The sequence below is a fragment of the Euphorbia lathyris genome, chromosome 5, assembly GCF_963576675.1.
Source record: "Euphorbia lathyris chromosome 5, ddEupLath1.1, whole genome shotgun sequence".
NCBI classification, from domain to species: Eukaryota; Viridiplantae; Streptophyta; class Magnoliopsida; order Malpighiales; family Euphorbiaceae; genus Euphorbia; species Euphorbia lathyris.
Window position 1 is genome coordinate 78,932,977 of NC_088914.1, and position 22,885 is coordinate 78,955,861.

The 22,885-nt window shown below is 36.2% G+C and overlaps 1 protein-coding gene across 1 annotated transcript; it reads right to left on the reverse strand.

Moving 5' to 3' along the window:
• Window positions 1–17,595: 17,595 nt before the first annotated feature.
• LOC136231213 (uncharacterized) lies at window positions 17,596–20,637 on the reverse strand. The gene is made up of 3 exons (XM_066020526.1): window positions 20,147–20,637; window positions 19,923–20,052; window positions 17,596–18,257 (listed from the first exon to the last, which is right to left on the reverse strand). The coding sequence occupies exons 1-3, from the start codon at window positions 20,528–20,530 to the stop codon at window positions 17,857–17,859; spliced, it is 915 nt and encodes a 304-aa protein (XP_065876598.1). The 5' UTR covers window positions 20,531–20,637; the 3' UTR covers window positions 17,596–17,856.
• Window positions 20,638–22,885: the final 2,248 nt, after the last annotated feature.

Below are 22,885 nucleotides of genomic sequence, written 5' to 3' on the forward strand. Positions count from 1 at the left end.
GTGCTACTAGATGAACCAACGCAACTACTAGACAATAACTAGATAACAGTATCAAAACTAGTTTGCTTTCTTTTAAATTCAGTAGAAGTTATACTCCCCTCACTTTTTTGTTTGGAGGAGGTTGTTAAAACACTTTTCCACATGATTTTGATTTGACAAAATTATTTAAGTTAATCCATGATTAAGGGACAATTAAATTTAAGTTCTTTGATTTAATTGTACTAATATGTTTGTTCAATGTTGAGTATAAATATAAATGGAAATAAAAATAAAAAGTAAGACAGGACGAAGTCAGCATACAGCACAAGCTGAGTGGAGTGTAACTCAGCGTGATAGAAGATCTTCAGAATAGAAGCTTAAGGATCAAACAAATCAACGAAGCTGAGTGGAACGCAACTCATTAACAAAAGTAGAAAAATCTTCTTGAGAACTGTGTCTTGCAGAACGAAGCTGACCATGGAAGCTGAGTAAAAGAGAACTCAGTATTTGTATTAGCAAACAATCGAAGACAATGGCTATCAAAGACAAGCTGAGTGATCTTCAGGACAGCGCGAATGTTCCGTTTGCTAAAAGACAAGATCCGACAACTATCTGCACCAATAATAGAAACCTTGGAATTATGCAAAAGCCAATTTCGAGATGCATGGGTCAACAGTTCTCTTGCTAAAAGACAAACTGGCACAAGAAGACGAAACCTGCGAGAAGAAGACAAACCTGACTCCTGCAGAATTCAGACGACAAGATTGGCCTGCAAACCTGAAGCTGACCAGAGCCTTGTCTCAAAAAAGAGCCGTTTGGATTCAACGGACAAATCTAGAATTCAAATGATCAAGTCTTCAGAATACAACTATAAAAGGACAAGTATACTTCTTGGATCCTTTGACGATTGTGAAAACAAAAAGAGAATAAGAGCATACATACAAAAAGCACATCAATACAAGAAAGAGATCTTACACCAAATTTCTATTCCTGTGTAAATGCTAGAGTGATTTCCTTTGTAATCATCTAAAGTGTTCTTTATCTGAAAAAGAACAAATTCTGTATCAATTGTAAAATTGAGAGAGTGTGCTGAGTACTCGGTTTGGTACTCAGTGGTAGAGAAAATCTAAGTGCTGGGTTGTAGCGCTTAATGGAGTTGAGTAGACGAATAGAGGACGGTACTCTTGCATATTCAACTGCCCTGTAAACGGTTTGTGCTCTACCTTTAAAGAGCTCAGTATTGGATTTAAAAAGCCCGGAGGAATTCTGGGGACTGGACGTAGGCGGAGAGGCCGAACCAGGATAAGTCGTGCTGAGTAATCTCTAACTCTCCTTTAATTATATATCTGTATGTGTTGCTTGCTATATTTACTCAGTAGATAAATTGCTTAAGCTGACACTGAGTAAATCAGAGTGCTGAGTTGGAAGCTGACCACAAAAGTGTCATTTCCCAACTCACAAGTAAAACAGTTTTAGTCAGTATCTGACTAAAGCCGTCTTACGCCTCACTCGGCCGCACTGACCAGAGCTGAGTTGTGAAACTCAAAGAATTGAATTAAGTCAGCGTAATTAAAGCGAAAAAGTTATATTAGTTCCTAACCCCCCCCCCCCTTGGAACTAATCACATGGGACCAACAAGTGGTATCAGAGCTAAATAGCTCACTACTCTAAGATATAACTATCTTGAGCTGATCCCGATAAATGGCTGAGAACAGTACTCATTTCCTTCCAGGGAACCAAACAACACAGATACTCCCTGGGGGATTATCAATTAGTCGGCCTCCCCTGTTCTTTGGATCTAATTATACGTTCTGGAAGAATAGGATGAAGAACTTTATTCAAGCCACAAACATGAGTGCATGGCTTGCAATAGTTCAAGGCCCATATGTGCCTTATAAAACTGTTGACAATGAGAAAATTGTCAAGAGTGAAACTGAGTGGTCAGAAGATGACCTTAAGAAACTACAAAATAATGCTTCGGCTATCAATATGCTTCACTGTGCGCTGGACGCTGCAGAATACAATAAGATTTCAGGTTGCGAGTCAGCACAGGAGATTTGGAAAAAGCTTGAAGTAACCTATGAAGGCACCAGCAAGGTCAAAGAATCAAAGGTGAACCAACATATGAGATTATACGAGCTGTTCGAGATGAACGACAATGAGGACATCTCTAGAATGAACGCTAGATTCACCAACATCATAAATGAGCTAAAGAGGCTCGGCAAAAACTTCACTGAGGAAGAGCATGTGAAGAAAATCTTGAGAAGCTTACCCAAGAGCTGGCAAGCTAAGAAAACGGCTGTGGAGGAGGCTCAAGACTTGACCACATATAAATACGACGAGCTGATCGGATCTCTGCTGACCCATGAGATCTCTATGAAAAATTTTGAAGCAAAAGAAAAGTCAGAAGACAAGAAACAAAAATCACTTGTTATGAAAGCTGACTCAACCAAAGCTGACTCATCAGATGATGAGGAAATGGCCATGTTCACAAGGAAGATGAAGAAGCTGTTCAGAAAGAATGAAAAGAACAGCAAGAGGCCATTCAGAAGAGGCGACAGGTACAAAGCTGAGTCCAGTGACAAATACAAAAAGGACAGCTCCAAGTCTGTCACATGCTTTGAGTGCCATCAAACTGGGCACATTAAATCAAGCTGCCCTAATCTGAAGAAAGAAAAGAAGGGGAGCAAAAAGGCAATGGTGGCCACATGGAGTGACATCGATGAGTCAACATCATCTGAAGCCGATGCCACTGTGTCAGCAAACATATGCTTCATGGCCGATGACGCTGCTGACCTCACTCGATCTGAGCAAGCTGACCTCTCTGGAGAATCTGAACAAGAGGAGTACTCAAATGAGGTAACATCCTTACACTTGCTTAGAAATGAAATGATTAACGCCCTGAGTGATTTATATACACTAACTAAAAAGTGTAACAAGAAAATAAAGGCACTCAGCAGGCGATGTGACGAGATCGAAGAGGTCAAACTTAGTGACCTTCGACATCTTCTCCAAGACAACTCAACTTTGCATAGCAACATAGAAATTATGCACAAGTTTGTCTCGGAGGTCCAATCAGATTCAAAGAAACTGAGAAAGGATGTCACAAACCTACAGAACCAAATAAAAGGTTCAACCAAATCCCATGCTGAGTACTCAGGTACTGGCCAGCACAGACAGTTCACTCAGTGTGACTGTTGTGGAAAAAGGGGACATACAACAGATGTGTGTTGGTATAACAAGCGGATTGTCCAATGTGACTTCTGCGGAAAGAAAGGACATACCACTAAGGTATGTTGGCATGCTCAGCACAATGGTGCTGACCAAAAACAAAGTCACCCTAAAAAGGTAACTCATTGTGACTTCTGTGGTAAACAAGGCCACACCATAAAAGTATGCCGTCACAAATTAAAACATGACTTTGCACCTGTATATGCTAACAAACGAGGACCCAAAAAGAATTGGGTACCTAAAGATGAATGACTTAAAATGCAGGTAAGCCTGAGATGCGTGGAACAATCGAAACTATGGTATATTGATAGCGCATGCTCGAGGCACATGACTGGTGATGAAACTCAGTTCATCACACTTGAGCTTAAACGAGGTGGAAACGTAAGCTTTGGAGATAATAAGAAGGGTAAGATAGTAGGTTCAGGTACTATCGGAGGTAACCCTACCATTGAGTCAGTCTCCTTAGTTAAGGGTCTCAAATATAACCTATTGAGCGTAGCTCAGCTTTGTGACAACGGTAGACAGGTTATATTTGATGCTACTCAGTGTCGAATACTCGAGGGAAAAACAAACAATTTGATTTTAACTTGCCCTCGTGTTGACAATGTATATATGTTGAGTTTAGAAAAACAGTTTTCCAAAAATATATGCTTAGTATCTAAAGAGGATAACTCCTGGCTATGGCATAGGAGACTTGGTTATGTAAGCATGGACCTCCTTGCCAAATTAGCTAGAAAGCAATTAGTTGAGGGATTGCCCAAATTGAAATTTGAAAAGATCAATTATGCAATGCTTGTCAACAAGGTAAACAAACGAAAAAGTCTTTTCAAAGTAAAAACATTGTCTCAACCAAGAAACCATTGCAATTACTACACTTGGATCTTTTCGGACCTATCCAGCCACTCAGCTTGGGAGGTAAGAAATTTTCCTTAGTCATTGTAGATGATTTCTCTCGGTACACTTGGATCATCTTGCTGAGGAGCAAGGATGAAACTTTTGAGATGTTCACAACATTGATTAAAAAGCTTGAAAATGACGGAGAATTAAAAAATCAACAGTTTGATGAATTCTGTGAAGTCAGTGGCATTGATCATAACTTTTCTGCTCCTAGGACACCTCAACAAAATGAGGTTGTTGAAAGAAAGAACAGAACAATAGTTGAAATTGCTTGGACAATGCTGAGCGAAAATAGGCTTCCAAAGTATTTCTAGGGTGAAGCTGTCCACACAGCATGTTATATACTGAATAGGGCTTTAGTTAGACCTATACTTAAGAAAACCCCATATGAACTTTGGAAAGGACGAAAGCCCAACATTGGCTACTTTCATGCTTTTGGGTGTAAATGTTTTATACTCAATACAAAAGATAACCTTGCAAAATTTGATGCTAAAGCTGACGAAGCGATCTTTTTAGGGTACTCAACTAACAGTAAAGCATATAGGGTATATAATAAACGAACTCAAGTTGTAGAAGAGTCTGTCCATATAGAGTTCGATGAAATTGACCCTGCAGGAAAGTCAACTCAGTCCGCCGAAGATGAACCGAGCTCAGCTTCCGCTGACCAAACAGGAGCCACTGAGTCATCAGTACAAGGACTGACCAAAGGTAAAAATGAAACTGAAATTACCTTTGCTGACCAATCTACTCCTGCAGATATTGTAGAAACACCTGTTCCAGACAACTCAACACTACCTAAAGAAATAAAAATTCCAAGAGGACATTCGGAGAAGTCCATTCTTGATGCTGCTGACAACAAGCTGATGACAAGAGATCAGCTTAGGAAGTATCTCGGCAATGTTGCATTCGTCTCAGTACATGAGCCAAAGAACTTCTCAGAAGCTGAGCATGACGAACATTGGATCAATGTTATGCAAGAGGAGCTTGATCAATTCAAAAGAAATGAGGTATGGGATCTAGTACCAAAACCTAGGAATCAAAAGACCAAAGGAACTAAGTGGGTCTTTAGAAATAAACTAGATGAGCAAGGCAATATGGTCAGAAACAAAGCCCGACTTGTAGCCCAAGGCTATAGTCAGCAGGAAGGCATTGACTACGGTGAGACCTTCACTCCAGTTGCTAGGTTAGAAGCTATTCGAATATTGTGTGCTTATGCAAGCTATATGAACTTTAAACTATATCAAATGGATGTTAAAAGTGCTTTTCTCAATGGCTTTATAAACGAAGAGGTATATGTCAGTCAGCCTCCAGGGTTTGAAGATCCAAAACTTCCAAACCACATTTATAAACTCAAGAAGGCTCTATATGGGCTAAAACAAGCTCCAAGAGCTTGGTATGAGAGGTTGACCAACTTCCTGCTGACCAGGAATTATGTCAGAGGCAAAGCTGACACAACCTTGTTCATTAAGAAAAAGGGTAAAAATACCCTGCTGGCACAAATTTACGTAGATGACATAATCTTTGGTGCTACTAACGAATCTATGTGCAAAGAATTTAGTAAATAGATGCAAACTGAGTTCGAGATGTCTATGATGGGCGAACTCAACTTCTTCCTTGGTTTACAAATCAAGCAAGGGAAGAACGACATCTTCATTAGTCAGTCCAAGTATGCCAAAGAAATGTTAAAGAAATTTGATATGGAAGAATGTAAGCCCATATCAACCCCAATGGGTACTGACACTGTCCTTTGCGTTGACGAGAAAGGTAAGTCAGTAGATAGCAATCTATATCGAGGTATGATAGGCTCTCTACTTTATCTTACTTCTAGTAGACCTGACATTCAGTACTCAGTATGTTATTGTGCAAGATATCAAGCTGACCCCAGAGAATCTCATCTTATAGCTGTAAAAAGAATTTTCAGATATTTGCAGAGCTCAGTTAATGCAGGTTTATGGTACCCAAATACAAATGACTTCACACTTATTGGATACACTGACGCTGACTATGGACGAGATAAGCTAGAACGTAAAAGCACTTCAGGAGGATGTCACTTCCTAGGAAGCTGTCTAGTATCTTGGTTTAGTAAAAAGCAATCGTCAGTGGCCCTGTCTACAACTGAAGCTGAGTAGATTGCTGCTGGAAGCTGTGTGGCCCAGGTCCTATAGATTAAGCAACGGCTAGAGGATTATGGAGTCAAAACAGAAACAATAGAGGTCAAATGTGACAACAAGAGTGCCATTGACCTATCTAAAAATCCAATCCAACACAGCAGGATGAAGCATGTTAGCATAAGGCATCACTTCATCAGAGATCATATACTCAAGGGTGAGATTAAGCTGACCTACGTACCAATAGATGAACAACTTGTGGATATCTTCACTAAGCCTTTGGCTCGTGAGCAATTCAACATACTAAGAAAAGCAATCGGTATGTCTAATCCTCTTCAATAAAATTCTATATTTAAATTGAATATTGAATGATTACCATGCTGAGTGATTTGTGCCAAAATTAGTAACTTTTGCATGCTGAGTCGAACATAATATAAAATCATCTCATACTGAGCAGATTTACATACTGAGTGATTATCTTAAGCAAAATTACTAAGCACACGAATAATTCTCCTACGTAAAACTGACTACTCAAAATTTTAAAGGTTTAGAATTCTTAACGCTGAGTAAAGATCCGTTGCACAATTAATGCTGGCACGCATATTAAATAGCCACCCAGGATGACGTAAGGGCAATAATTAGAAAACACATGCGCCGATTGTGTCATAAATGCCAGAATCATTGTCGGTTGATTATCTCGAGGTCAAACCGCCACCTCAACGATTCAGATCAATTCGACACCCCAATAAATAGTGGATGAATTCCCACTTCTACCTCTTTACACTTAAAATTTCTGGCAATCAATCTCTCTCTATCTAAAATTCCCAAAACCTCTCAAAATCTTTCTAAGAATCATGTCAACCGATTCACAAAATATCTCCAGTGCCGGTTACGATGACAACCGCTCCGATGAAAACCCTAAATCTCCTACTCAGCAGGAATATAGCGAGACTCCCACCAAGTCTCAAGAACATGGTCAGCACGACCATACTCCGAGAAAGAGCCCACACACTGACCTTATAACTTCGTCGAAAAAGAAACAGAAAAAGGATAAGGGGAAGAAATCAATAGAAAGAACCTACTCACTGGTCTATGAGAGTGTCAGGGGATACAAGGTTGACCACTCCCGGTGGTTCTCTAAGGGATTCGTTGAAGCTGAGAAACCATTCTGCGAATGGATCTCTAGAAATGGCTAGGGCGAGCTCTTTTCTATTCGACAACCCACCTACCCAGAACTGGTAAAAGAATTCTATGCCAATCTGCGAGCCGCTGATGATGATCGGGACTATATGGTCACAACGGTCAAGGGAAAGGAAATCTTCATCAGTCTTACCTATCTCGCTAAACTGCTCAAGTTGACCAATAGCGGAACCAAACTCAGAACAACAAATGACCACACCAAAATTGAGTATCCCACTGAGTTTTGCAAACCCGCCGGTCATGTAGGGGAAATTGCTAGTACTTCCATGGGTCAGAATCAGAAAATGGCCCATTACATCTTGATGAACTTTCTATTTCCAAAGGTCAACTCTACATCCTCAGCGTCCAACTTTGAGCAATGCTTCATCTGGCATATGCTGACCTACCAACCACTCAACATGCCGGTTTTCTTAATCGGTGGCTTCCAACGTAGTACTGGCACCCTTAGGCTAGGCTCCCTAATCACCAAAATCCTCCAAGACTATCGAGTAAGCCTAGTAGAGGAAATCAACGTCTGGGGTACAGAGATTACAGCTGGCATACTGTTCGGCCTGGCCTACGACCAACCAATCGTACCCAAGAAAGGAAAGGGGGCCGCTGTGAAAGAAACAGAGGGCATGCTGACTAGAGAAGGGAAGAAAGTAAAGCAAGCTCGCACTGACAGAAAGAGGAAAGCTATTCAAACCTCTTCCAAAGACACTGATGCTACCCTGAAAAAGATCTGGTTTGTGTCCAGAGGAAGGAAAGCTGAAGCTGAGCAAGGTCAGGTGGAACCTAAGTCAGCAGAAAAATAAAAGAGGCAAGTTGAGCCTGAGGAAGAAGAAGAGAAAGAAGACACTCCCGAGCAGCCTCTGCGAAAGAAGAAAAAGATTTCATCTGGGTTGAACCCTATAGATGCACCCCCTCTTGCCTCGGTAATCTCTGAAGACTTAAATTTTGTGAGAAGTCAAGGCATTGATCTCGAGAAACCACCTGCTGACCAAGAGGAAAAGTTGGGTAATTTTGAAGGTCCGTTCGACACTGAGGAGACAGTGGATGTTGAGCCAACAAGGGCTGCTGAGCAAATGAAGTCAGTTGAAACTGAGCAGGTTGAAGAGCAAACTGAGCCAACAACGAAGGATCATACTGACTTAGGGGTAAACTCACCCTCTGACTCTCTTGACTCTATTCAAGCTGACCCCTCTCCTCCAAAGGCTAAGAAATTAAGGCGACTCAAGAAAAAGGCTAATAAATCTCCAGTTATTGACCTTTTGGATGATTCTCCTCTACGGGATCCCATCACTGATCTTTCTGACATGCAATTCAAATTCTTCTCCAATCCCACTGAGCCTTCTCCAAGGGAACTCCAGCAAAAGCAAGCCTCTGTTTCTCAAGCTGAGGAACAAGCCGATCCCAAGACTCCAGAAAATCCAATCTTTACCAAGCAAGTGCTTGAAGTTCCTGCTGGACAAAACACTGAGTCAGCGCAGGAAAAGTCTGCTCCTGTCAGCTTTGAAATTCCTCCATCTCCAACTCCAATTCCAGCTGACACTGAGCAAGTGAATAACTCTACAGATCAACCTCTTCCAAATCCGTTAACACAGAACGAAAACCAGTCAGCTCCTAATCTGAATAAAAGTCCAGCCTCTGACCTCGCTGGCACATCTGCTTCTGGTCAGCACCAAACACAAGGTGCTACTCATATTCCGGCATCTAGGCCACAAAGTGATGAACCCTTCGCATATTTGCATGCTACTGAGTCTGGACGCTGAATCATCGACTCAGCTTAAGCCCTTCTTCAGGATATTCATCAATCCAATGCCGAAGCCGCTGGGTCTGTTCATATTGAGCCAACTCAACTTTCCTCTGTCACTCAGCTCTTGACTGAAATCAAAGGTCTTAAGGATCTTCTGAGTGTCATGACATCATTCCAATCTCAACAACCCAAGCAGGAATCTATAATAAAGCTGGCCGAACTCCAGCTGACAATGGTAAACCATATGAACTCTCTCCAGGGTCAACTCAACAACTTGTCAGCTGTGAACTCAATATATGCAACCTCCACTGAGGTTCATCAACTTTTCGCCCAGCTACATACTGAGCAAACAAGAACTCGTGAGTTAATCTCTTCTTCGTCTCAGTGTTCCATTGAGAAAATAAGTGAGGCAGTCCGCCTACTCAACCTAAGTAAGGAAGAAATGGAAACTGATCAACTCAAGACGAATGAACTTTTGCAATACTCCCGAGCCACCTACAAACATGTGTGCCACACCAATGCTCAACGTCAGTTCTATGATTCGGCTTTGCTTAAGATGTATCATCAAGCTTATGCCATGCTGACTGACATCATCACATGGGTAGGAAAATCCTAAGAATATATCTTGAGTATGCTCAGTGCCTCTATCCGAATTCCCGGTTCTGTCTTGGACGATGGTGTCCCTGTTTTTGATGGTCTGAATGAAAGCACGAAAAGGCTTAAGGCATATTCCGTGAGGTTAACTCGTCCTGCTCTCAACGACACGTTCATTCCTCCTCCGCCCGATGCTGGCAAAATGGGGGAGAAAGAACAAGCTGATAGAACTCAGCACCACTCAAGGGAAACAGGAGGCGCATCTAGTAGTCAGCAGCAACAAAAGGGAAAAGGCAAAGTTAACCCTTCCCAAGTCAATAGGAAGAAATAGTTTGGCTAGATTTGCTAGTTTTTATTCTTGACTTGTAATCCTTTTTGTGTTTTCCTTATCTAACATACTTTGTCTTGCTGACTATCTATAAACTTATGCATCTCTTATTCAAATTGACTAATCTTATGTGATGCTTACTTACGTATAATGCTGATCTGTCTTAAATTGAACAAACAAAAGAAAAAGGAATATACTCAGTACACACGAAGACTTGATACATCTGCTTTAATCATATTTTCTCATAACTCTGATATCAAACTAACTATGTATCAAAACTGAGTAAAAACATATTCCACACATTGACCTCTTCTGAAAGCTGACCTAGGCTCATCTAAATTAGATCTTGGAAGGCCTAGAACTGAACTAAGTCAGTATAAGCATGCCTTAATTCTACTCAATTAAATCTTAGAAGGTTTAGAGTTAAGTTAAGTCAATATATGCAACCCTTACGGGGGAGTAATTTCAGAAGCATAAAAAGAATTTCAATCATGGGGAATCTCAATACTGAGTTCTATCAATTAAATATTTTGCCAACATCAAAATGGGGGAGTTTGTTGAAACACTTTTCCACATGATTTTGATTTGACAAAATTATTTAAGTTAATCTATGATTAAGGGACAATTAAATTTAAGTGCTTTGATTTAATTGTACTAATATGTTTGTTCAATGTTGAGTATAAATATAAATGGAAATAGAAATAAAAAGTAAGACAGGACGAAGTCAGCATACAACACAAGCTGAGTGGAGTGTAACTCAGCGTGATAGAAGATCTTCAGAATAGAAGCTTAAAGATCAAACAAATCAATGAAGTTGAGTGGAACACAACTCAGTAACAAAAGTAGAAAAGTATTCTTGAGAACTGTGTCTTGCAGAACGAAGCTGACCATGGAAGCTGAGTAAAAGAGAACTCAGTATTTGTATTAGCAAACAATCGAAGATAACGGCTATCAAAGATAAGCTGAGTGATCTTCAGGACAGCGCGAATGTTTCGTTTGCTAAAAGACAAGATCCGACAACTGTCTGCACCAATAATAGAAACCTTGGAATTACGCAAAAGCCAATTTCGAGATGCATGGGTCAACTGTTCTCTTGCTAAAAGACAAACTGGCACAAGAAGATGAAACCTGCGAGAAGAAGACAAACCTGACTCCTGCGGAATTCAGACGACAGGATTGGCCTGCAAACCTGAAGCTGACCAGAGCCTTGTCTCAAAAAGGAGCCGTTTGGATTCAACGGACAAATTTAGAATTCAAATGATCAAGTCTTCAGAATACAACTATAAAAGGACAAGTATACTTCTTGGATCCTTTGCCGATTGTGAAAACAAAAAGAGAATAAGAGCATACATACAAAAAGCACATCAATACAAGAAAGAGATCTTACACCAAATTTCTATTCCTGTGTAAATGCTAGAGTGATTTCCTTTGTAATCATCTAAAGTGTTCTTTATCTGAAAAAGAACAAATTCTGTATCAATTGTAAAATTGAGAGAGTGTGCTGAGTACTCGGTTTGGTACTCAGTGGTAGAGAAAATCTAAGTGCTGGGTTGTAGCACTTAGTGGAGTTGAGTAGACGAATAGAGGACGGTACTCTTGCATATTCAACTGCCCTGTAAACGGTTTGTGCTCTACCTTTAAAGAGCTCAGTATTGGATTTAAAAAGCCCGGAGGAATTCTGGGGACTGGACGTAGGCGGAGAGGCCGAACCAGGATAAGTCGTGCTGAGTAATCTCTAACTCTCCTTTAATTATATATCTGTATGTGTTGCTTGCTATATTTACTCAGTAGATAAATTGCTTAAGCTGACACTGAGTAAATCAGAGTGCTGAGTTGGAAGCTGACCACAAAAGTGTCATTTTCCAACTCACAAGTAAAACAGTTTTAGTCAGTATCTGACTAAAGCCGTCTTACGCCTCACTCGGCCGCGCTGACCAGAGCTGAGTTGTGAAACTCAAAGAATTGAATTAAGTCAGCGTAATTAAAGCGAAAAAGTTATATTAGTTCCTAACCCCCCATTGGAACTAATCACACGGGACCAACAGAGGTGGGACGAGATACTTTTCGCATAGCAGATTTTAGAGGGGATATACTTTCGGCGGCAGATGGAAATACTATGTTATTATGTTCATTCTTATCTGTTTCACTATCTCTAGAACCTTCTTCATCATCAATGGTCAAATCCTCCACGTTTTTTGTTAAATATGAATCGGTTTTTGCCATCGCGGGTGCAAAGTTACCACCAACACCATGAGCAGTTTGACCACCAAAGACTCTACGCAACAAATCAACATTCGCCAACTCCTTCTTAGCCAATGCTAACCTATGCTTGCTATTCTTTTGCAATAAAAAAAATTTCATATTTCAAAATAGATACTTAATATTATAATTCAATTCAATTATATCATATAAGAAAAGTAAAGGTTCATACCTGCAAGTAAGCATGCTATCGCTCCAAGGATTTTTCTTGGACATCCACAGAACCTGTTGTAGGGCCGTAAGCTATCCTGGTCAAACGTTGCAATTCCTCCCAAGTTTGAAACTTTTCTTTCAAGTCGGTGAAATGATTATATGCTTGTCTATGTTGAACATTCTCTCCTGATTGTGAATTAAAAAGTTTGGCAATAGTTGTCCAACTATACTTGGTATTTCCTTTGGCTTTATACTCTGTCAAAATATTAAACAACTTTCTTGTTTTTTCATCATCCCACTGTATCCTAACCATTATCTTTATCCACCAAAACAAAAAACATTAAACAAGCAAAATATACCATAATATATCATATAATAAAAATATACCATAATATACCAAAAAATACCATAATATACTATATATACCAAATATACCATAATTTTTTCAAAAATACCATAATATACCAAAAAATACCAAATATATGATAATATACCATAACATAATATTCCAAAAAACAACATAATATATCATAATTTTCCAAAAAATACCAAATATATCAAAATATACCATAACATAATATACCAAAAAATAACATAATATATCATAATTTTCCAAAAAATGTCATAATATACCTAATATATAAAAAAATATACCATAATATACTAAAAAATACCAAAATATATCATATATACCAAAATTTAAATAGTAAATTATTCCACCCATCCGATTTGAAACTTGTAATAAATTCACCAATTATCCAACAGAGGAAATTACACCAATACTCACTTATTGAATATATTTTACAATTAACATTGCTCTTTTATTAGCATTTATCAATTTTTTATTTTTTTATAATTAGAATATCAAAAAGTCCAAATTTTTTTACTCTTTTGTCATATTTGACGGTTACACTATTATTTTTAATAAAAAAAAAATTCGGATACTAATAACTTAATCCCCAAATCCTAGCTAATAACTTCCCTTCTTTTTTTTTTTTTTTTTTTGCCGTTACTTAGAGGTGTTTGTTTCAGCTTTTCGGAAGAGCATTTAGCGTTTCACCCCAAACCGCAGGAAATATAGCGTTTGGTTAGGTTTATATAACCGCAGTGTTTAGCATTTTCTTTGGAGCTTTTCATAAACAACTGTTTGTAGTTATATGTTATAGACAAAATTATCCTTTTTATTTCTACAAAATATGTTTATTTTTTAACATTATTTATATTTCTACAACATAATTACTGGAAGAACAAAGTGTTATTGCGTTCAATACATTTTTTATTTTTTATATATATTATTTTTTATTAATTTGTGTAACATATTTTTTATTTTATAATAGGATAAGGTGCAAAAATACTCCTACATTTGTAGCTAGGAGCAATTTTATCCTTAACGTCTAAAATTGTGCAATTATACCCCTAATATTAGCAGCCAAAAGCAATTTTATGGGTTTTTTTTCATATTTTCCCTTTTATAATTTCATCGTTGATTAATTTAAAATATGTCCATTTTAGACATTTTAAATCCGAACAGCAACAGTTCAATATAATTTTATCAAACACTAGTAATTAAATCACTAATAATAAACAGCTAACAGTAACAGCTAACAGCTTACTGCAACTGCAAACAGCTATTAGCTAACAGCTGAACCAAACAGACCCTTAATATTTCTATTTCTCTTTTTTGGCCTTTTACTTGTCAATTTTTTTTGTCTGCATCTGCTCTTTTCTTTTTCCAAATACTCATTCTAGAAATTCATATATGTTCGTAAAAATGTCAAATGAAAGTAATTTTTTTTATTTTTTAAAATGGGTTATTGAATTTCCTTAATTGAGGTTTTCGTATTTGTATTAATTTTCTATTTAATTTTTAAAAATAAAAAAGGGAAAATTACACAGAAATTCATTTTTAAAAACTATTTATAACTATATCAAGTCATAATTTTGAATTATGTCAAACTAGTAAAATTAGTATTTTTAATATACTTTAAGGATTGAAATTTATAAATTAAAAGTCTAAAATATATTTTTTAAGGTTTATGATTTATGAATTGGAGTCTAGAATTTTTATATTATAATGTAAAATCATAATATATAAAGAATAATGATATATTAAGAATTAAGTTTGATGACATGACTTAATTGTAATTTTGTACTTAATTATGATATTAATGTATTTGACCCAGTAAAAAAACCCAACAACCATCCTACTTTTTGCTTTTAAAAAAAAAAACCCATCCTATTTTGAGGGGATGTGTTGTTTCAATAATAATACAGTAGTGTTTGACATAATTGAAATTAGCTTTTTATTGTGAGTTTTATATAATATTGTGCTTTTTCTTGAAGATGTTTTATATAATATTTAATATGATTAGTGAGTTTTATGTAAAGAACACTATCCAAAATTTATAATAAATTCACTCAATTCACCAATCTATAGAAAAAAAATGTAATAAATTCACCCACATAATAAATTAAAATATGGATGCATACTTCCTAATAAATTTTAATTATGATTTTTTTTATTCTAAATTATGGTTAGAATATATAAAAAAAGGTTAAGGTGCAAAAATACCTCTAACATTTTAGGTCATGAGCAATTTTACCCCTAACGTCTCAAATGATGCAATTTCACCCCTAACTTTGGAAGTCAATAACAATTTTACCCTAACATTGATAAATTGGGTCAAGAGCTTCTACTCATATGGAAATTTGTATTTATATTTAATTTCATAGGCTTTAAATTGTATGTAATTTGTAATTTTAATTTAAATTAGACTAATTTTTTTTTTCATAGGCTTTTATAGAGCCGAACTTTTATTTGACAAAATTCATGACTGAGAAGATAGTTTGATGAATTATTTTTTAAATTTACCAAATTTATCAATGTTAGGGATAAAATTGTACCATTTTAGACGTTAGGGGTAAAATTACTCCTGACCCAAAACGTTAGGGGTATTTTTGCACCTTAACCCTTAATTGTAATAAAAAATTTAGAGTTTGTATTCATATGAAAATTTATATTTAATTTCATAGGCTTTAAATTGTATTTAAATTTGTGTTTGTATATAATTTATATTTTTTAATTTAAATTAGACCAATTTTTATTTAATTTCATAGGCTTTTATCGACCCGAGCTTTTATTTGATATTCAATTTAATAATATATTTATTTATTATTGATTTTATTATTATTATTATTATTATTATTATTATTATTATTATTAGAACCATTATTATTATTATTATTATAAGCTTATTAATGTCCAATATTATCATTAAAATTATTTTAAAGTCTAATATCATCATTATTATTAAGTTCGGTTAAGTTCGACTAAGTTTGGTAGCATTCAATTAATTTCAGTAGCATTCAGTTCAGTATTCAATGGCATTCAATTCAGTTCAGTTCAGTTTTTTCCAGAGATAAATAATAGAGCCTAACTCCTCTAAAAACACAGTATCTTATGTTTTTCAACCATGTCTGACACGGATTTCATACTAGAATGCCAACCTAGTTGGGATGTCTGGCCTGCCTTCACGTCGCAACCTTCATTCAAAAATTGTTATATAAATTCAATTAAAATATATATTATAATATCTAAAAATGGTAATATAAAATAGTTTAATATATAAAAGTACGTATATTTGTAACATATATATTTAAAAATATGCAAAAATTAATATTTCAACAACAATATCATTGAAACAACTTAAGAGTAAATTATAATAAATATAAAATAAAATCACAATAAAAATTTTTTTTGTTCATCGTCGCTTAGTCGACACCAAAGCGGTCTAGGTTGCGTCAAGGCGGCATAGACGGAGCCCAAACAGCTAAAAATTGTCTAGGAGCAAAAAAAACGTCTAAATGGCTAATTGGAGAAAATCGGAACGGATTCTCGATTTCAAACGTCTCGGCATGGCCTAAGTAGCACAAGCAACCTTGTTTTTGTACAATGCCTACAACATCACTTCTATTAGCCTAACATGTCCCAAACTGTCACTTATTGGGTTATAAACTGTGACACTTGCCAAAGATGCAAGGCTGATCATGCAACCTATCTAGGTCTTCTTTAACTTTTTTCCAATTCCAATCGAGGCATGGCATGGCAAGGCAAGACATTGCCGTGGATTTCATTGACAAATTGCCCAAGTCGAATGGGTACGATATTATCTTGATACTATCTCGGTGGTGGTAGACAAGTTTTCTAAAAAAAGGTCATTCCATTGCTCTCTCGCATCCCTTCAATGTTACCAATATGGCCTAAGCCTTCTCGGACAACATATTTAAACTATATGGAAACCTAAGGTCAATTGTGTCTAAAAAGGACCGCATACTTACTAGTATTTTCCAAAAGAACTTATGAAATTAGGGAGTCAATTGCACTTTATTAGTGTTCATTAGGAATGAGTACAATTCGATATAATTCGGGGATTTGAAAATCTCTAGAATTGTGTCTAATAAAGTCAACAGTAGAAATCACTTTGATCCTAAAGAAAAAATGAGATTCAATTTGATTCTGCATCTTTTTTTTTTTTCGAATATTCAGTCCAGTTCCAAAACTTCCAACATGTTTACTCATTAATATTAGGATTTTGAAAATCTCCAGAATTGTACCTAATTAACAACTGTACAATTCAGTTTGGTCATAAATAAAAAAAGTCAAACAGTTCAATCCTATTTTGAATCTTTTTATTCGGGTATTCAGTCTGGTTCAAAAATCTCTAAGATCCACGCTTAACCCTAATGTCTACCATTGACGGTACAGAACATTTGAATCAATGTTTGAAAAACTATATGCATAATATGTGTTTCCTAAAACCAAAAAGAATAGGTCAAATGGCTAAGTCTAGCAGAATTCTAGTACAGTGATGTTTTCACAATGCCATCAATATTAGTCCATTTTGGACTTTGATTTGTATTGGATAGTACCTCAGTTACACATTTTGCATTCTCAATCATATGTTGTTGTTGGAGTTGAAGATGTTTTATAAAGACGCTCACAGATGACCACCTATTCAAAGGTCTCTTCTTAAATTCTTGAATTCTTCTTAACTTCTATCCCATACATGTATACCTGAAGAGCAAGGAAAGTAAAACAAATGGAGAAAAACTAAACTAAAGATAAGATGAAATAACAATTAAATGATTACAAACTTAATCTTCATAAGCCTTTATCATGTTCTTTCTGAAAAGGAGAAGGGAACGAAAGGTGAACATACATAAATAAAAAAATTCCATGTATTCAACTTTCTTAGCTTACAAGTCAGAGAGGCTAAAAAGCATGCTAATGAGTCTGTTCATGCATGCCAATTATCTTAATGTCCTCAACAATTTGGCAATCCCAGTCTCAGGCAATATTCTAGCAAACAAACTTATTTTTCTTCTTCTACGATTTCTGTTTTGAGACTATCCGCATCTCCAGAGTCCGCATGTACTTGTACTGTTTCTGGGGCATCTCCAGAGTTCGCATGTACTTGTACTGTTTCTTGTGCATCTCCAGAGTTCGCATATGCCTGTACTGTTTCTGGAGCATCTCCAGAGTTCGCATATGCTTGTACTGTTTCTGGGGTTTCCAAGTCCGTTGCTGCAATCTTGCATATAGGTACATCAACGTTCTTAGACAGAAGCTTCGCTGATGGATGAACCTCAATATCATCCATGGACACTTTATCTCCAACATCTAGACTGCTCAAGTCTATCTCAATTTTTTGAGGAATGTTTTCAGCCCGGCAAAGAAATTTCAGAGATTTTCTTATTGTGTTCAAACGCCCCCCTGTTTTGGTAACAAGTTCAGTGAAAATTGTTACATATTTGCCATGTGAAAACAATAAGAATTTAATGATAAAAGTTACAGTAACCCCATGCACAATGGTAATGATAATGCCAAATTTTAATGTCAATTTGGGTTCTTTCCTACATAATTTTCATCTTTCAGGCTTGCTGCATTGCTTCCAACTCATACTTCACTATAGCTTGGAAATGATGTGCATGAACACCATAACTTTTGATACCAATACACAACATATATAGTCCAGAACCAGGACAAAGGGAATGAAGCCAAAATCATTGTCCCTAACTACATGATGCAAGAACAACTACTGAAGCAATAGCAAAGAAACCAATATTGAGACATTTATCTCGCAGCATGCATAAGATGCAAAGGCACAACATAATCATCAGCTTTGATTAACTTTATGTCGGAAGTCCTAACTCTGATTAGCTAATTTATGTGTTAGTGATCTCTATCCTAATGGACTACCAATGTCATTTAATTAAATCAATATTCCAATATTAAACACTTTAGAATGACAATTCTCTCAATTGGCCCATGTACTGTTAGATGTTTTTTTCCTTTCAATTCCTTTCACAACAACTTCCTTCTAGAGCTCAAGTAAATGATCCTGAGCACTAAACTGACCTCTGAAAAAACATACAAACTAACAAGGCACCAATGAACCCTAATGTTCCCTAAAATTCTCCTGCATTGTCAAACAAATTACTCAATGAAAGGATGCTGTTCAACCCCTAATGTGCTTGCTGCAGAAGACATCAGCAAGTTAATTCTAATTCTTCTATTACAGCTACGAAACCCCCCTTTTTGTCCTAAGATATTAGGAAATTCTAAATTTCAAGTCAATTATTGCCAAACACGAACATTAGGCCAATTATATAAAATCCAAGGTTTTATCAGTTTTAAATCAACATAGAAAATGTCTAATTTTGAGAGAAAAATCTAATGGACTCTAACAAATATTAGACTAATAGCCAAAGATATACCAGCGAATCCTTTGTCTTGCGCGTTTCTACATAACTCTGAGCTTTTTGTTAAACACGTCATACAAAACCCTTGAAGTTTCACAAATAAGGATAGATTGACTCGTTTTACACAAGCAAAAAATAGGTAGAAAAGGTTTATTGTTCAGTTATAATTAAAGAATCTAGTTAAAAATGAAAAACTGGTCAGAAGTAGTACACTTTTAAGTCATTCTACTAAATAATTAATTCTATGCTACTCTCTACTCATGAAGCTTGGAAAAAATATAATTCCATCCATATACTACAATGTCAAGTTAACCTTAATGAAATCAAGTGAACTATATCAGAAGAAACTCCAGAAGCTCCTCTTCCAATTTCATAAAAATTAAGAAAAAGGAATCATCCAGACGTATCAGAATAAAGACTCCATCAAAAAAGTTAAATCTTGAAGGTCTTGTCATCTAAAAACTGCAATTGTTTCAGCAAATTGTAGCAATATCCAAAACTCATACATTCACCCCAAATTTTCACTGTAAATCATTTTGGAAATGTGGATATACAACAATATTAAAAAAATAAGTTAAGAATACCTGAATTGATAAACGACATCGAATAATGCAACAACCCAACAGCATATTCACCAAAATTCATAAATAAATGATTAGAAAAAAAAAATAAGTACCTTTCTTGAGACCGGGACAGTCCTCTTCTCCTTTAAAAACAAGGGGCACATCAACTTTCAACTCCGTTCCGTCCTCAGCCCAAACAAAAACCAAGTTCAGTATGTTCCCAGTCTCCTCATCCCTATGTACCTATCACAATCCCATTTCAAAAAAACATTATGATTAAAGAAATTAAAGTTTTTAAAAATTGACAGAGAAACAAGAGATAAGGTAATAGCCTTGCCTTTATGGGTAGAATGGTTCCGGAATCAAGAAGTACCGATGATCCAGCCCCTGCGCGGATCTGGAGCTTGAAGGTGGTTGAGCAAAAGTAGGGAAGTTCTACAGACTTAAGAAGGGATTGAATCTGCTTTCTCTCAGTGGTTAATAACTGCTTTTTCGATGCTGATTGAGAGCTAGGATTTTTATCGAGTATTCCCTGAGAGAAAACAACGGCAGGGATTCTACCTTGGGCTCTATCTCGAGCTGCCACTCGGTGACCTGTGCACTCCCTAGGAATTGCTTGGATTGTGTGGTAAAGAGAAGACTGCGAGTATAGAGACTGTAATCTTGATAGCGGCGATGGAGATCGGACCACCGTATTCAGGCCGCGCCACCACTTGGCCATGGCGTTTCAGGTACCTCAAATGGCTGCCAAATTAATATCAAAATGAGGGTTTTTCAATATCCAGATTTGGGGTTTAAGCATTTTGCCATTTGTTTGGGCTTTTCTTGGGCCAATATGTCTGGAAAATTAAAGCCCTAAAAAAAAGTAAAAACAGTAAAGATATGGGTCTTTTACATGAAATTCATATATATAATAGAGAAGTTTAGAATGCTCTTGTTTCAGAATCCAACACTTGTAAGATCATTCCTATCTCTTTTGACTGAGACTGTCCTCGTGGGTGGGAGGAAAGGAACTGCCATTTTCTCCACCCGAATCGACCGAGTCGGCGGCATCCTAGTTCATATTTTTCTTTCGTGTGTTCCGGGGAGTAATTCCATCTCTTCAATCTCATATTTATTGTTTAGTTAATATTGATAATTTAATTAATATAATATCAAAAGTATAAGTCTTTATTTGATAAATGTCAAATTTTATAACTGCTTTAGTTGATGAAATTGTAGTGGAAAATCGTCAACTACCCACTTAATATAATTTATAATTTTAAGTGACAAAGTTACAAATAATTTTTAAAAGTTGAATTTCCATGTAAATTTCCCTAAAGATTTAGATTGTAGACCTGTTCAAAAGCCCACGGGCCCGTTCAAGCCCGCTCTTCAAATACTGGACTTGGACGTATATGTTTCGTAATAGGCACGGCCCGGTCCAAGCCCGCTTAGGCCCGAATACATAGTAGGTTGGGCTTGGGATTTGTCTCAAAACCCAGGCCCAACCCTGCCCGGCTCGAAATTTTAACAATAACTTTAATTTTATAAATTTTATAGTTTAATAAACTTTATATTTCAAAAATAAAACTTTTAAATTTCTTCAACATAAAAATTTCCAAACCATATATTTTTTTAGAATCGGTAAACATGTATATATTTTTGTTACTGTTTTATTTATTAGTATCAAAGGAGTATTATTTTTATTTAAGATTGCGTTAATTGATTTTTATTTAAATAATCCTCTAAAATTTAGTTTAATTTTAATTTAAAAAAAATACAAAGATACTAGTTGGGCCGGGTCGGGTTGGGTTTGGGAATTAGTTTTTTAGCTTGGCCCAGCCCAGTCCGAGCCCGATGTAAATATAGTGCGGGCTAGGTTGGGCTTGGACAAAGCAATTATGTGACAAACCCGCTTAGGCCCGACCCAAGCCCAGCCCGGCCCAGTCCATGAACAGGTCTACTAGATTGTAAAGAAATTACCAATGGTAGAAAAGTGATTAGCCTCTGTCATTGGTCATACATACAGATATCCCAATCAGGATATGAGTGGTATACAACAACTACAACAAAGTCTTAGTCCCGAGATAATTTTGCTTAGATATGTGTTAACGGGAATATTCATATATGTTCTTCTAGAGATGTAATTCTTCATGATTCGGGTATTCAAATCCTATTCTAATTGAGAGTTTTGGGCGATCACTTAAAAAATAGAGTTCTATGTTATTAATGATGCATTCCTAAATAGATTAGAATTCAGAATAAGACTTATCACTCCTATATAAAAGGCTACGCTCCTTGAAAGGTAGATCTTACGCATATTTTTACTACTATTGTAATATTACTACATCTATTACTACTTTTCATCTAGAATAGAACTTACTTTAGTATTAGAGAGTGCCTCGCCATGATCTGATCACTCTCTATATTTGTCTTGCATGAAAAGCGGAGGAACGTATTACCATATCTTCTAGGAAGTTATCAAGATCCACAGAACGAATTTTCTACTTACGCTATAATTGGTGCATTGAACATGGACCTGGGAAATTAGGAAAAGAACGATCAATTGCTCTAAAGATTGACATGTAAAAAGCTTATAAGCGAATTAAATTATACTACCTTAAAGAAGCTTTGTTGAGAATGTGTTTTTGCATGGAGTCTATGAACCCTGTGATAGACGTACGATGATTAAAGAAGTTATGTATGGCTTAAAAAATTTCATGTTTTGGGATTATTTTGGACAATTAAAATCTCATTGAAACATCGTGTTATGACCCTTACTTTAGCTTTTCTAACAGGGTCTAAACAACAGTTCTTACATTTTCTCCTTGCTGCATCAAGACTATATTTAAAATCTGTATTCATGTGTTATGACTCTTTAATAGCTTTGATGAAGTGAAAACAAGACAATGTGCTCGTGCATTTTCAAAAGGTTTTGGAAAATAAATAACAAAGGAGTTAAAACTACTCACATTACTCTATAGAGATTTTAGATATTGAAGTATTGATGTCATGGGATATGAACTAACTTCTTTCCTAACCGACAAACTTTCACTAGCAAACATGTTTATTTAATTGACGAATATAAAAAAAC

Excerpts from the sequence above, each read along its gene's own strand:
- LOC136231213 (XM_066020526.1), bottom strand. The coding sequence starts at position 20,530 with ATGGCCAAGTGGTGGCGCGGCCTGAATACGGTGGTCCGATCTCCATCG. Across the intron at positions 20,053-20,146 it reads GAACCATTCTACCCATAAAG|GTACATAGGGATGAGGAGAC; the intron begins GCAAGGCTATTA and ends GGATTGTGATAG. Across the intron at positions 18,258-19,922 it reads CTGTCCCGGTCTCAAGAAAG|GGGGGCGTTTGAACACAATA; the intron begins GTACTTATTTTT and ends TTACCAAAACAG.